The 14,928-nt window shown below is 41.1% G+C and overlaps 1 protein-coding gene across 8 annotated transcripts in view; it reads left to right on the forward strand.

Moving 5' to 3' along the window:
* The window catches only part of STAT6 (signal transducer and activator of transcription 6), an 86,034-nt gene that overhangs the window by 64,402 nt on the left and 6,704 nt on the right, over window positions 1–14,928 (forward strand). For 5 of the 8 annotated variants that reach the window (XM_042448681.1, XM_042448684.1, XM_042448682.1 and 2 more), the window contains 8 exons: window positions 2,989–3,076; window positions 3,640–3,762; window positions 5,649–5,741; window positions 7,002–7,208; window positions 7,302–7,396; window positions 8,237–8,373; window positions 11,005–11,151; window positions 14,220–14,277. In XM_042448681.1, the coding sequence (XP_042304615.1) occupies window positions 2,989–3,076; window positions 3,640–3,762; window positions 5,649–5,741; window positions 7,002–7,208; window positions 7,302–7,396; window positions 8,237–8,373; window positions 11,005–11,151; window positions 14,220–14,277 (948 nt within the window). Of the gene's footprint in view, window positions 1–2,988; window positions 3,077–3,639; window positions 3,763–5,648; window positions 5,742–7,001; window positions 7,209–7,301; window positions 7,397–8,236; window positions 8,374–11,004; window positions 11,152–14,219; window positions 14,389–14,928 lie in introns of all 8 variants that reach the window. The other 3 variants (XR_006101847.1, XR_006101846.1, XM_042448683.1) reach the window with 2 other exon arrangements.

A 14,928-nucleotide genomic window follows, 5' to 3' on the forward strand; every position in this document is an offset into this window, starting at 1 on the left:
AAGAGTACATGCATAACAATAGCTGTGATTCATGCTGTGTTTTGAGGGCACTCTCCCAATGATACATGGGGTGACAAGTTTTTGCAAAGCCAGTGAAACTTTCACTTCCCTCACCTGATGCTTCTTTAATCCTATTTTCGTCCTCTTCTCCCTGCACCTTGTTTTAATTTTTTCCCGTTATAGAATCATAATGCATCAGAGCACTAGTGAAATGACACTTTGCCTTATAACACTATGAGAATTTAAAAGAAAAATTCAGAAAAGACAAAATTTGTTCTTCCAGTTGTAGAACCACACCTTAACTTCAGAAAACATACCACCTAGTTTTTAAAAACAATCTTCAAGAGAGTCCTAGTGTAGATTCAAGAAATTTCTACATCTGGTAACAAACAACTATCAAGAAGATTGGAAATGGGAACATTGATGCAGAATGAGAGGGTACTCAGGCAACTACAACCATCAAAACCTATCAAAACCCAAATAAATATATTATGAGATATGATACGCTGAAGCCGCATGGCAATTGAGCAAATGGCACATGTGTTGTGCCGCACCATGAGCACGCGCCCCATTGTTTCCAATGGGGTGCAAGCATACACGGAATTATCTTTATGTGGGGGGTTCCAGAATGGATCCCCCGTGTAAGGGAAGGGTCCACTGTGTAAAGGTAAAGGTAGGGGAAAAACAGACTGCCCCAAAGGAATGGCTTGCCACCATTACAACAACCGCACGCCACAGCCCTGATCCAACATTTTTATGAGCCAAAAAGAAGTGGCAAAATGCTGCTATGGGAGGAAGATAAGATTCAATGACACTCAGGCAGGCTTTTACAAAGTTTGTAGCACAATTGATCGATGTTTTGTCCTGCATCATTTAGTTAAAAATACTATAGAGAGACCTTCTAAACAATTGTTTGTTACTTCCCTTTCCCAAATGCCACTGTGATTTAGTGAAGAGACAATCTTGGAGCCCTCTGGACAGTTCCCTGCATGAGGTCATCTTTGGTGCTTTTAGATCTTCTGCTTGCAGTTTTTCCTCTTTGTGCCTTTTTATGCCTTTTCCCAGTCACACAGGGTTGTATACTTGCTGATTAGTAGAATTACTCCATGCAAGTCACATATGTTTATGAGCACGGTGGGGGTGGGGAATCAATTGAGCAACTTGTGGAGGAATCACATTGACACCCTGGAGCCCATGTCAGATTGCATCAGTGGTGACTGTGCATCCATCATCATTGATGCGCAGAAAGTCAGAGGCTGTGGCTATTTCCCCCAGCCTCATATCACAGTTGCCTTTATCCTCTGTGGCGCAGGATAGTCCTAGAGACCTAGATGATCTTCCTTGTTAGAGCAAAGTTTCTGGAAAATCTGTTCACTGTCTGCAAAGAGGAAGGAAGGCGGATAAGAGGAAGAGGTTTTGGAAACAGCATCACAGTGAGGTTTGGCTCAATGTGCAAAGAATCTTACAGAGCAGTAGGTTTAAATGGTGCAGTGTGGAAGGTGGGAGACAGGACAATGCAATGAGGTCCATGTGCAACCCATGGGCTGCATGTTGCCCCCATTCCCCAAATGGAGGAGGCGGTGTTCCCTTTGAATTTAATAAACACCCCAGTACCCTGAAAGGCAGCTTTGTATAGAGAAATGTAGATGGTTTGGACTTTGGAGTCCCTACAAAGGTTTGTAGGCAGCTGAGAGGAGTAGTCAGTAAGAGATAAATGTTTGTCTTGGCAGGTGGCACTTGGACTTGGCAGGTAGATTGTGTGGCTGGCATGGGCAGCAGCTGAGATCAAGCAAACAGGCTGAATTAATTATAAAAATTCAGGAAGATATTGCTTCCAGTTTCATTTGCCGTCTGTGGTCAAACCTGCTCTGTACAGGTGATAAAAGTGTGTATTTTTTAAATTCTCCATCTAGTTGATATGCCAGATTCCTACCAGTATCAGACAGTGAACCAGCTAATGACTGATTTTGAAGCCCAAATTAGGTCAAGTGTAGACACTAGAGACCAGATAAAATCTGTCTTTATGTTTTTAATCACTTTGACAAATGGCTGTACAAGTAACTGTGCAGGTGTGAAACTGTAAATAAAATTGGATAGCTATGGCCTGTTACAGACTGCCAAAATAAAGCTGCTTCGGGTCTCTTTGGAGGTATGCTATTTAAATGATGCATGCATCCTAAGAATCCAGAAGCTGCACCAAAGCTGCACTCCAGTGCTGAGGAATGGAGTGTGGCTTTGGCACGGCCTCCGGACTCTTAGGACCCATGCATCATTTAAATAGCATACCTCCAAAGAGACCCGAAGCAGCTTTATTTTGGCAGTCTGTAACAGGCCTATGTGTCCATTGCTGCTTCTGATTATTGTGTCGAGGCTATGTGTATTAAATCTCTCTCTCTCAAGGTTGCCAAAAGCAGGGTATGACATATACCAAATGAGAACCTTTGATAATTAGTAACAGGCAAAAAGAGTAGGGCAATGGCTTGAGGAAAATGATCACTTTCCCAGTTGAAATCTAGAGGTCAGAGGAGGTAACGCTTCCCGCTCATGCTGACAAAGATTTTGCAATTGTTTCCAAATGTGTTTTTTTTTTTAAAGTAAGAAGATGAGTAAAATCATATAAACACTTAAATGCGTGTGATTCTAAGTTTTTTTGTTTTAGGAGCAAATACAATAATCTATTGTTGTTTACAACATTATTCACAACATTACCCCCTTGGTGTTTTGAATTTTTTTAAAGGTGAGAAGATGCTTTGTTTTTGTTTGTTTGTTTTAGCCACACAATGCATGTGTCCACCACCTCTCACAAAGTAAGGCTTTTCCTCACCTTCAATATGAATGTTTGTTTTGTTATGGAGGTTCGAAATTGGATTGTGGTTTCTTAGAAACTCTGTGAGGTGGGGAGTTATGCTTGTTGTAAGCCATCTGCAGTTATTAACCACTTCGTGGTAACTGAAGTTCACAGTCACGTTCCTTCTCTTTGGGTTTCAGTGAAAGCAGTGGAGAAATTGTGAACAACACTGCACCTCTGGAGACAAATGCCACAAGCAATGCCTGCTGTGCTCTCTTCAAGAGTATGGTATGTCCAGCAGTTGATTGTGGGGACAGGAAGCACAGACTCATAGGAGAATGTGATCTGGTGGTTTTGCTTTGTGTTTTTTGTTTTTTTTTACTGAGTCGTTTGTTATACATTTTCAGATTTCATTCAGAAAGCAAAATTGAGCTTTTAAAAAACCCTCAAGGATCTCATTCCCACTACAGAATAAATCGGTTTATCACTGGGCCTAAGGCAGAATCCTGTGGCATCCCATAAGTCACTTCTCTCCAGGGTGAGAAGGAGCCATTTTTGGGTTCAGTCAGTCAACCAATTACAAATAGATCCTTAGTCAGTTGTTTTTGACTGGGTGCTCAACTAAGCCATTGTTGCTCTATGATTCAAGGAAGCTCTGGGGTCAGAAATGGGTTAGTGGGGTGTTGAAGTTTAGTGGTGAACATAAAGTAATTGCTTTGGGTTCCAGCTGCCATGAGATTTGTTCCTAGCAAACTTGGTAGTTATTTCTTTGGTGATTCATTCCTAGCAAACTCCACCCTGGGCAATATCTGGAATTTAAATAAAATAAAATTCTCTTTCTCTTCATTCAGCTTCTCAAGAAGATCAAGCGCTGTGACCGCAAGAGTACAGAGTCTGTGACTGAAGAAAAGTGTGCTGTCCTCTTCAGTGCCACTGTGTGCCTTGGGCCCAACAAAATCAACTTCCACCTGCAGGTAACAACACTGCTTGGGTTATCTCACTGTCTGGATTGTAAGGGGTCTCTTTCATTTCAAATGCCTCTTATTCCTATTAGCAATGGCAAAAGTAGATTCCCAAGAGACTTCAGGAGCATGATCAAATGGTCACCTCTTCCTTCTCCCTTTGCTACCCTTAAATGCCAGTTTCTTCTTCATGGTCTCTGTGACTCACACAAATGGGTTATCTGCACCTGCACAATGCATCATGCAGAACCTTCTAGAGCTATTATGTAAATGTCTTGGTAATAGGTCCAACCTTCTCCAAACACGTAATCAGCACACTTACCCCCTTATCCCTCACTTCTTTTTCATTCATTGCAGCAGCAGCATAGAAGGAACAGTTAGTGGGCTTATCAGCTTGTCTTGAGTTATTTTGGCTTGGATTTCTCTGACTTCTCTCTTTGAACTGCATTTTGGTTTTGTTTTGGACTCTGATTTAAGGCTTGGCTTACAGACTTCTTGGAATTTCATTAACAGACTTTGATTCAGCTTGGTGGTTTGGTGTGCTATGTTGTCTCAGAATAGGCTCCTCAGCCTTGTTTAAGAAGTGCTGCTCTTGGGGATCCAAGATCACTGAGAAAGATGGTCAGTCGCACTGCCTGCATTGAGGAAAGTCATAACATGGGGGACTACTCTCATTGCAAGACGTTCAGCAAGAACATTAAAAAAGAAAGCACCAGCCCAATTCTTTCCCAGCTCTGGATAAAGATACACCAGCACATCTTTACACAGGGGATGGGCAAACAGGAGCAGCAAGGAGGACCCCTGATATTGTATAAAACCAGGCAGTGGCATGAATTTAGTGGCAAGGTGAGATGTGAAGACTGTAATGGAAGAGTGGAAGGGAGAAAGGATGTAGGGGGGATATATATATATATATATATAGAGAGAGAGAGAGAGAGAGAGAGTGCAGTGTGCCCCAATGCAACATGAGTTCTGGTATAATGACACCCGGTTGAAGGGGCTGTCAATAGAGGACAACAGCAGCACCCTGCCCTGCCCTGCCCTGCCCAATGCTCGCCCCTCATGGCTTCATCACCAGCCCAGCTCCCTCACCAGGGAGAGAGCCAAGAAAGTGAAAAAGCCATGAGGGATGCACTCACCCCTCTGACACCCTTGCTGCTGCCTCAGCTCCTTCCCACCCAGTGCAGGGGCACTTGCAACTCCCCCCCCCCCGCTGCTCACCCCTGAAAGCATCCTGTCCCCCAGTGACCTCCCAAGAATATCTGTTCTGCACTGACTGGAGCCCTGAGTAGAGATACTGGGGCTATTCAGATGGTAAAAATAATTCAGGATAAATCTAGGTTGAATCTTCATTGTTTACATGCAGCCTAAATGCTCATGATTCGTTTTGGGGGGGGGGGGGGGGAGCTGCCAAAATACTCACTTAACCTGGGATAAATGATACTGGGTTTTTCCCTGAGTTTTTTAAAAAAAGATTTGCATCGTCAGAAGTGTGAATAACCGATGTGAATAGACCCGGGATAATTCGAGATTAAATGTTTTGAACACATTTCACATCATCCCCTTCATGTTTATTCAAATGCTGGCAACTGTGAGCAACCAAACTCCTAGTGATGCGCATCCATGTGGATCCATAGTGTGAATAACAAACCTGGAATGCATGAGAGAGGTCATTCTCATTGTTCTGCTAAAAAAAACCCAACATCTGAATGACACCCCCCACCCCCACCCCAGTGTGACATTTCTTGCAGTTCCCCACTTTAAGGCTTCTAAAACTTTCAATCAAATACTGTGGTCAGTAAACGGAAAGATATTTGTGTGTGGTGCTCCAGCTGTAAAGGAAGGTATTTAGTGGTTGCAGTATACAGTACTTAACTTTTGTATAACTTCTCTTTCAGGCCCTGTCACTGCCCATCGTGGTGATTGTCCATGGCAACCAAGACAACAATGCCAAAGCCACTATCTTATGGGACAATGCTTTTGCTGCTGCTGTAAGTAATTAGCCCTAGTTAAAATGGAAGGCTCTTAGTGTCTCCAAGGGAACAAAAACATTGACTTGTCAGTTGCCAGTTGGCAAAGCTGAAGATTATCATCTGTGTCAAGTGTTTTTGATAGCTTTTGTAGCTTATTTGGACTACAGCTCCTCAAGTTCCCCAACTGTAGAGGATTCTAGGAGATATAGTCCAAATAAGTAATTTTTGGAGTTGGAATTAAAAGACATAGCCTTATTAGTCTGGAAAATCGGTATGCAAAGAGATTTTGTAGCACCTATGCTACAACATCCCTTTGCATACTACAGTTGGAGTTACAGTCAAAAAGTAACTTTTCCAAGTTCTGTTTTTTTAACAGTAGGGCACCTAAAACATGATTGTTGCTAAATACAGAAGTTTCACTGTACAGCTTGAGTCTCCCTTGTCCAGAATTTCAAAATCCAAAATATTCCAAAAATCAAAACTTTTTAATGGGTGGCTGACATAATGATGCCTTTGCTTTCTGATGATTCAGTGCACACAAACTTTGTGTCATACACAAATTTATTTAAAATATTGTATAAAATTAGCTTTAGGCTATTTGTATAAGGTGTATATGAAACATAAATGAATTTTGTGTTTAGACCTGGGACCCATCTCCAAGAAATCTTATTATGTACATATGTATTATGCAAATACAGGTATTCCAAATCCAAAAAGAAGTCCAAAATCCAATATACCTCTGGTCCCAAACATTTTGAATAAGGAAAACTAAAGCTGTAATAGAATGTGTGTGTCTGCATTATGATACTGGTATATGTTCCTCCAATAATTTTCATGCTGCTGGGGTAACATGAAAAGCCCTTTGCTATGTGCAATGATTTCTCGCCCCACAAGAATTATCAAAACATTTTCAAACATTGTCACAGTCCCTGGCTTCTTGACTTTTAAGCTGATATACGGTAATATGGGAATTTAAATGACTTGGCCAAGGAAATGTGGTATATTTGCTAAATTAGGGGTTGGAAGAATGTGATGTTGAATTCAGTAGTTCTGTTCTTAGCATAATAAATAATAATAATAATAAATATTATTTTTGTTAAAACAATCAAAGCGGCTTAGCCACTTAAGAAGCATGGTAATTTCTTTCCTGAAATTGTCTGTTAGGTTGCCCTTACAGGGCATTTTAGGAATGCAACAGAAGTTGGGAAAGATAATAGCTTTCCTGCTTCAGTTGACCATGTGCATGGTGTGAGGCTCTATCCCCATGTCTCATTACAGAATCGCATCCCCTTTGTGGTGGCCGAACGTGTCAGTTGGGATGACATGTGTGAAACTCTCAATCAGAAGTTCATGGCAGAGGTGCAGACCACGAAAGGCCTGCTCAAGGAGCACTACTTCTTCTTGGCCCAGAAGATCTTTGGTGACAGTGGCGCCAGTCCTGAGGAATTCCAGAAGCGCCCAGTATCCTGGTCACAGTTCAATAAGGTAACTCATTGGCTTTTCTTAAGAAGCTGGAATGCAGGAAACTAGGCTTGCATGGTCCCCTCCTCTTTCTTACACTCATTTTTATATTTACAGGAGATTCTTCCTGGTAGAGGCTTCACATTTTGGCAGTGGTTTGAAGGAGTTCTTGACCTTACCAAGAAATATCTGAAAGAATACTGGTCTGACCGGTAAGGGGACTGCTGGATCAAGGCATTGTGGTATAGTTAGGGCACTGGGCTAGAAGTCTAGAAGTAGGGAGACAAGACTGAGATCCCCTCATAGCCATGAAGTTCACTGGGAGACCTTGGGCCAGTTCTTATCTCTCAGTCCAACCTACTTCACTGGGTGAGAGAGAGCACTGTGTGCACCAACTACAACTACTTGAAAGAAAGATGAGATATAAATTTAATAAAGCTGAGGGACCCAGTTGGGATCACATAAATAGCCCCGAATCTCTGTTGCCCTTCACAATGTATGCTCCCAAAGAGAGAAAGAGAGAAGTATGTGTTACGTTAAGCTATTGTTTCACAGAATGAAGTAGAGCACAGAAATCCAAATACAGTACCTATGTTAACATTTGTCTCATTTAAAAACAAAAACACAACTATCTGAGGAATTTTATATTGCTAGTTTACATATACCAAACTTTATAGTGTTATATCCTTCTGTTCCACAGACTTGTTAAAATAGAGATATCACACACAGTATAAACAAAGCTTCCTGTAGCTGTTTTCAACCTTAATAACTTTGAATTGTGCAGTAAATGTTTGTAATACCTCAGACTGTTTGACAAGAATATATGTAGGAGAAACAACTGCTTGCCCCTTTTTAAAAAGTCAAGCATAGATAATATTTGTATACATTCTGTAGGGTCTTCCCTTTGTATATATATCACCCGACAGTGCTGACTGAGTTTCAGCAAACAAAGGAGATTTGCTCTTTAGATGTAAATATCATTCTCTAAAAATTGCAGTGCTGCCTGCTGACCCTCTCTTTTTCTATTCTTTCTCTCCCTCTCTCCCACACAGACTCATCATAGGTTTTATCAGCAAGCAGTATGTTTTCAGCTGCCTGAGCACTGCACCAGTGGGTACTTTCCTACTACGTTTCAGTGACTCAGAGATTGGTGGCATCAGCATCGCCTATGTTACCTGCTTTCAGGATGGTATGGCTTTCATAAGAAAACTGATCTCTTTCCCTGTTCTCTCTTTTAACAGTAGAAATAGGGATCCCTAAATCTCCATGAAAGAAGGTTTTGTTTTTGTTTTTTATCTTCACATTAACTCCAGTCTCCAATCTTCAATTTAACTCCATTCTAACTCTTTGCTATAATCTGTTCACTCACCCCTTTGTCTTAAGAATACTTTCTTCTGGAATTGAAACATGCAACATATGTCTAGAGTCTGCTTCAATTCTTGGTTTTTCATCGCAGTATCCCCATGCATTGTGTTGGGGGAAACTGTTTGCACAAAGCAGTGCTAGTCTAATTGGAGCAGGCCCTAAATGAAGACATAAGATGCTGCCTTGCACCGCATGGGGCTGCTGTGCCCTGTACTATCTATTTCAGGAGCACCAAAACTTTTCTAGTTTGCAGGCCCATCTGGATTTTTGGAAAATGGCTCTGGGCCTCAGAAGTATTTGGAGTGTCCCTTTCTCTATAAATGTAGGGATATCTATATATCTGTATCTATACTTTAATTTAAAATGGTCTTCTATTATGCTGTGCTGTGCTCTGCTTTGCAAATCCATGTGGGCAATCACAGTCACAAAACATGGAGTTTATCATACAGGACAGGAGGCACTCAATTTCAAAAGAGAAGATAGCAAGGTCAATTCGAAAATTCATGCAATTATGTGTTTACTTATCACACCTTAAATTCGCTGTAACGGCCTTCCCGAATGTGACCCAGATTCTGTGCAAAGTAAGCCATCACATTGTTGGGTCTTAATTGTGAATTGGCACCCTTGCACATGCTCAGTGAGACTCCAGATGACTGGAGCATAGCATATTTAGGCGAGTGAGAGAGAGGAACCAAGGAACCCCACAATTTACAAAAGAGGTTGGAGGGGGGAGTGGGAAGAATAGTTGAAAGAACATGCTCTATTCACATTAAGACGAGCATATATTCACTCTTGTCAGGTTGAAACGTGAATATAATGGTTATCCAATAGCTCCGGGTCCATGCCTCTTAATTAGCAGGCAGCAGCCCCCCCTCAGCAATGCTGAAGGATAAGCGGAAGCAAAATTGAAGTTTTTGCAGCAAGGCTTCATGGGAAACCCCCCTTCCAGATTTGGGGGGGGGACCAGGACCAAAGGAGACATGCCCATCACACCAAACAACAGGGCACTGAGTGTGAAATTGCCTAGGAATAGGGTTTGTGACTTCGCCAATTCACCAAATTTACTTAAATGTAGATTGATGCGTGATTGCATTCGGAGTGCGTTTGGACTGCCAGCGATTGCATGTGGTAACCTTTTGTGCAGTAACGTGAATACGCATGATTGTGTTCAGGATGACACTGGATTATACTTCCAATTTCAGTCTTATGATATCCTCCCATGTTGTGTTATCCTATGGGGCCAAAACAAAGATAGTACAGTTTTTGGACATGATCCAAACTGTTTGGGGATCTTTGAAACAAACACTTCAGCTTTCTGAATTCTTTGTGTTATGCATATGGATGTGTATGTGTGTGTGTGTGTTTTGTATTTTTTTATTATTATTATTATTCTGGAATGATCATTTATCAGTTTTGTACAATCTGGACGAATTTAACATTTACCCATAGGATGACACCCAGAATATTTTCATGCAAGCTTGGGAACAAACAGCAAATTCTGTGGTATTTTTTTTTTGTGTGTGTGTGGGGGTGTGTTTAATTTACGACAGCAAAAAAGATTGTTAACAGTAAGGGATGGAGCTACAACTCCCAGAAGGCGGCAGGCCAGAGATGAAATGTTACAGGGAAGGAATACATATAACTGTGGGTGCCCATTTGATTTTTTAAAAACATCAGTTTATTCGTTTTGCCTGGGATATGTCCATGATGAGTTTGTATCACATTCTGAAATATCCTGGATAGAGTCAGAGAACCATAGAGTTGGATGAGACAGAGCTAACTGATCAGCGTTCAGCTTCCTGATTGGTTTTATTTATTATTTCGTGTATTAAAATATTTATATCCCACCCTATGTCTGAATATTTGGGTCTGGTATATAATAAATTCAATTTATGACAATAAATAGCAATAATGTTAAAAGAGTAAATTATACTAAAACATTTATTTATAAATATTTACACACACACACATATAAAACAATAATTGAAAAAGAGTATAAATATGCTAAAACATTAATCACTTTTTGTCTGAATGAATTACCACAAGGAATATTAGATCTGCTGTGAGTGAAGGGCCGGGCCAAAATCTTCCAGATGGGATGAGTTCATTTTTTAGAGTGAAAGGCTGTAAACCTCTTTTGACCAATGGATCTTCTCTCCTGTGCCACTTACAATGTGAAGCCAGAGGAAAGAGCAGAGAGTACTTCTCTGTGGAAGCTACTCGTGCCATGCCTATATTGAGGAAGGGACCCTACTGCCTATTGTACATAGGGTAGTATATTCTGTGTGAGACAGCAACCAGAGTTTTTTGGGGGCGGGTGGGATGTTGCTTGCATACTGGTGTTTCCTCTGATGGGGGAAAAGAGAGTGCTCAGCATAGTGGGGATATATATACCTTCTGTTCTGGACTCACATTTTGGTTTCTTCTTCTGCTGCTTTCTTGTCCCCTGGCTCAGGTTCCACTCAGGTGGAGAACATCCAGCCTTTCACAGCAAAGCAACTGTCCATGCGTTCCCTTGCTGACTGTGTTCTGGATCTGTTGCAGCTTCAGATATTGTATCCTGACAGGCCCAAACATGAAGCTTTCAAGAGGCACTGTAATGGTGAGTGATAGAGAGGGCAGAAAAAACATGCTTTTTTAAAAAAAAATTCCATCTGAATCTGAAATGGCTGGTTTTACTTTAGGAGTAGGATGGAGCTATGGCAGTTGAAGTGATGTTGAACTGTATTGTTTCTACTGTATAAATGCACCCTTCAGAGAATAAAAAGTATTCATTCTCTGAAGGGTGAATTTATACAGTAGAAACAATACAGTTCAACATCACTTCGACTGCCATAGCTCCATCCTACAGAATACTGGAATTTGTAGTTTTGTGAGGCACCAGCATTCTTTGGCAGAGAAGGCTAAAGACCTTGTAAAACTATAAAGCCCAGGAGTACATAGAATGGAACTACAACACTTAAAGCAGTTTCGAACTGCATTATTTCTACAGTGTAGATGCACTCTTGGTAGGCAGGGACGGTGTCTGATGTCTTCTGACAACCTTGGTCCAAAGTGAAAATGAGTAGAGATTAGAAAGAGGGAAAAGAGGACTATACCATTCAACTTTTATTAGTGAAACATAAATCTAAAGGGGTAGAATTCAGAGACAGAGCCATGTTAGTCTGTCTTATCCAGGCATAGCCATGCTTGCCATATAACAAATCCAATCAAAAATCCACCAAACAGTGATACCATTATTGGCCAACCAAAATACACAATATACATGTTGTAGTCTATCATGTTAGTCTATCAGTATGCAAAAGGGTCTTCTAGCACCTTTGAGACTAACTGCAAAAGCAATTGTTACATAGTTTTATTAAATTAGAACAAGCCAATGGAGGCATGTGTAATTTAGAGTAATTTAGAGGTTAGAGTTGAAATTGGAGAAATGAGTAGTGGAACTAAGAGGATGAGCACAGGCAGACTAGCAAGCTGAGTCCATTCTTTATTCCAAGTCTCCTTGCAAGTACTGAGGAAAGGATTAAGACCTGATGTGCCCTCTCTGGCTTTAGGATGGTGGTCTGTAAGATGTATCCTTACCTGATGTTCCTCCTTCCCCGTACTATATATACTCCTGTATAAATTGACCTCATGTATGAGTCATAGACAGGTTTGGGAGCCAAAATTATGGATTTTGCTATGGCCCATGGATAAGTCAAGGGTAAAACTTAGCGTGGGGTGGCTTACAGATATTATGCCTCAAGCAATAAAGGGGGAAAAGAAGCAAAAGAAAAGGGAGATAAGAGTAAAAACAGAACCATGAATGCTTTGCTTTTTCAATTACTAATGTGCAAGGATAAAGACAACTACTATAATAATCAATGCAGAGAAATAGAAGATAACAACAAAAAAGAAAGAATGCAAGTCCTCTTCTGCAAGATCCAGGAACTCAAAGATAAATTCATAACAAGGGCTGGGACATTCTATGATAAGACGAGGAACAGACTACAAGATCAAAAAGAAATAAAAAGACATTGGATGCAATACATGGAAGAGCTATATAAGAGAGATGAAAAATGACTGACATACGGAATGAAGAACTATACAAGAATGAACCCCAAACTCTAGAAAGCAAGTTTAGGAATGGGAAGGGAAGCTATGTGAGACTAGACAGATCCTAAAGAGTAAAGATAGACAACTGACAATTGAATTTCCCATCACCATGTATGAATGTGAGAGCTGGATAGTGAAAAAGTGGATAAGAAGAAAATCAACTCATTTCAGATGTGATGCTGGACAAGAGTCCTGAGGATACCATGGACAGCAATAAAGACAAAAAGATGGGTCTTTGAACAGATCAAGCATGAACTATCTCTGGAGCCGAGATGACCAAAATTAGGCTACTGTACTTTGGCCACACCATGAGCAGTCAAGACTCATTAGAAAAGACAATAATGCTGGGAAAGGTAGAAAGAAAGACCACATCCCAGGTGGATAAACTCAATCGAAAAGGTCATGGGCCTGAATTTGCAGTATCTGAGCAGAGCACTGGAGGACAGGGAGTCTTGGAGATGTCTCATCCATGGTGTCGTCATGAGTCGAGGACAACTTGAGAGCAGTTAGCAGCAACAACAAAAGTTTAAGGAGCCCTGGTGGCGCAGTGGGTAAATGCCTGTACTGCACAACCACAAGGTTGCGAGTTCAAGACCAGCAAAAGGGCCCAAGCTCAACTCAGGCTTGCATCCTTCCAAGGTCGCTAAAATGAGTACCCAGACTGTTGGGGGCAAATTAGCTTACTTGCTGTTCACCGCTATGATCTTTGGAATAGCGGTATATAAATAAAACAAATTATTATTAAGGGCATTTAACAAATCTTTTCTGCTCCTTTTAAAAATGCATAGAGGGAACATACTTAGGAAGAAGTAAAGAAAAAGAGAGGATGAAGGGTTACAGGACGTAAATGACATTGCTGATCTTAAAACGTCTACATCTATACAAATACAGAGGAAGGGAGAGATATAAATATGGAAAAAGAATGAGAATGTGGCCTGAAAAAAATGAGGGGTGGGGAGAAGAGCAAAGAAAACAACTCATGCCTCTGTTAGGGAACTGGCATGAAGGTAATGACAAAAGTCAGACACAGAAAGACCCTCTTGGTATGGAAGCAGTGCTCCCACCCCATTACCTCTCCTTTGCCCAAGCCAGAAAAAGAAAGGCAGCCCTCCTTCCTTCCTCACCTCCTTTTTTGGCCCAAGTGGGTTCAGCAGTAACGTGAGGGAGCCTTAAGACAGACTGTGATGGCCATTTTTAATAGGGGCTCACTTTTTAAACCTCTCTGGAGTGAGACTGCCAAGCCTCACAAGATTTATACAGTAATCCTTTATTTTTTTTAAAAAATTAGACTTCCTTTGCATATGGGTATATACAGTAATTTGAGGATTGTCACATCAGATAGGTGGGGCAAGAAAGCTTAACTGATCCCTGCAGAGCAAAGCAAAGCAATGAATGGAATATGTATGTGTATGTCCTGCTGCAAGAGGGAACCCTAAACACACGCACAAACACAGAGACATACATTACTTAGGGTCCCCTCTTGTGGTAGGACTTACCTGAGATTTCTGTATGGGGGGAAACGGCTCTGTTTCTGTGCAGCAAGGGGTTAAGTATGGCTTCTGTTTTCTTCCACAGCAGAGGCACCAAGGAAGAGTAATTATGTCCCAGCCAAGTTGAAGATAACTGTGGACCTGTGAGTGTGTGAATTCTTCCTCTTCTAAGGAAAAAGGCTTTGTTCAGATGAATGAGAAATTTTTCTTGCTACTTTTTGTTTTCCTTGGGATGTGGAACCTGTGCATTGAAGGTCTGGTTTCAGCTTGACTACATGCTAGTAGACAGTCCCTTAGACACACAGGATTGATTTCAGATTTAGTCATTAGATTTAGCCTAAAACCATTGAAATCAGTGAAACATAAATTTGGCAGGACTCACTTAAGTCCTATTGATTTTAGGAGGTCTGCTGTAAGTATGAATAAATTTAGAACCAAATGACATTTAATATGACTGTCAATTAACCACAGTTAATGACCATATAACACCGGTCTTGAAGTCCCTGCACTAGTTGCTTATTAGTTTCCAGGCAAAGTACATGGTGTTGGTGATTACCTTTAAAGCCCTACATGGCTTGGGCCCAGATTACTTGAGGGAACGCCTTCTTCCCTATTGTCTGCCCCGCACACTAAGGTCCTCTGGAAGAAATCTACTACAGCCAAAAAAAAATCTAGGCTAACATCAATCTCCCAGAGGGCCTTTTCTATTACTACTCCAAAACTTTGGAATGACCTGCCGGAGGAGATCCGTCATATTCCCACTCTGACAGCTTTTAAGAAAGCACTCAAGACGG

This window comes from Sceloporus undulatus, chromosome 2, assembly GCF_019175285.1.
Source record: "Sceloporus undulatus isolate JIND9_A2432 ecotype Alabama chromosome 2, SceUnd_v1.1, whole genome shotgun sequence".
NCBI lineage: Eukaryota > Metazoa > Chordata > Lepidosauria > Squamata > Phrynosomatidae > Sceloporus > Sceloporus undulatus.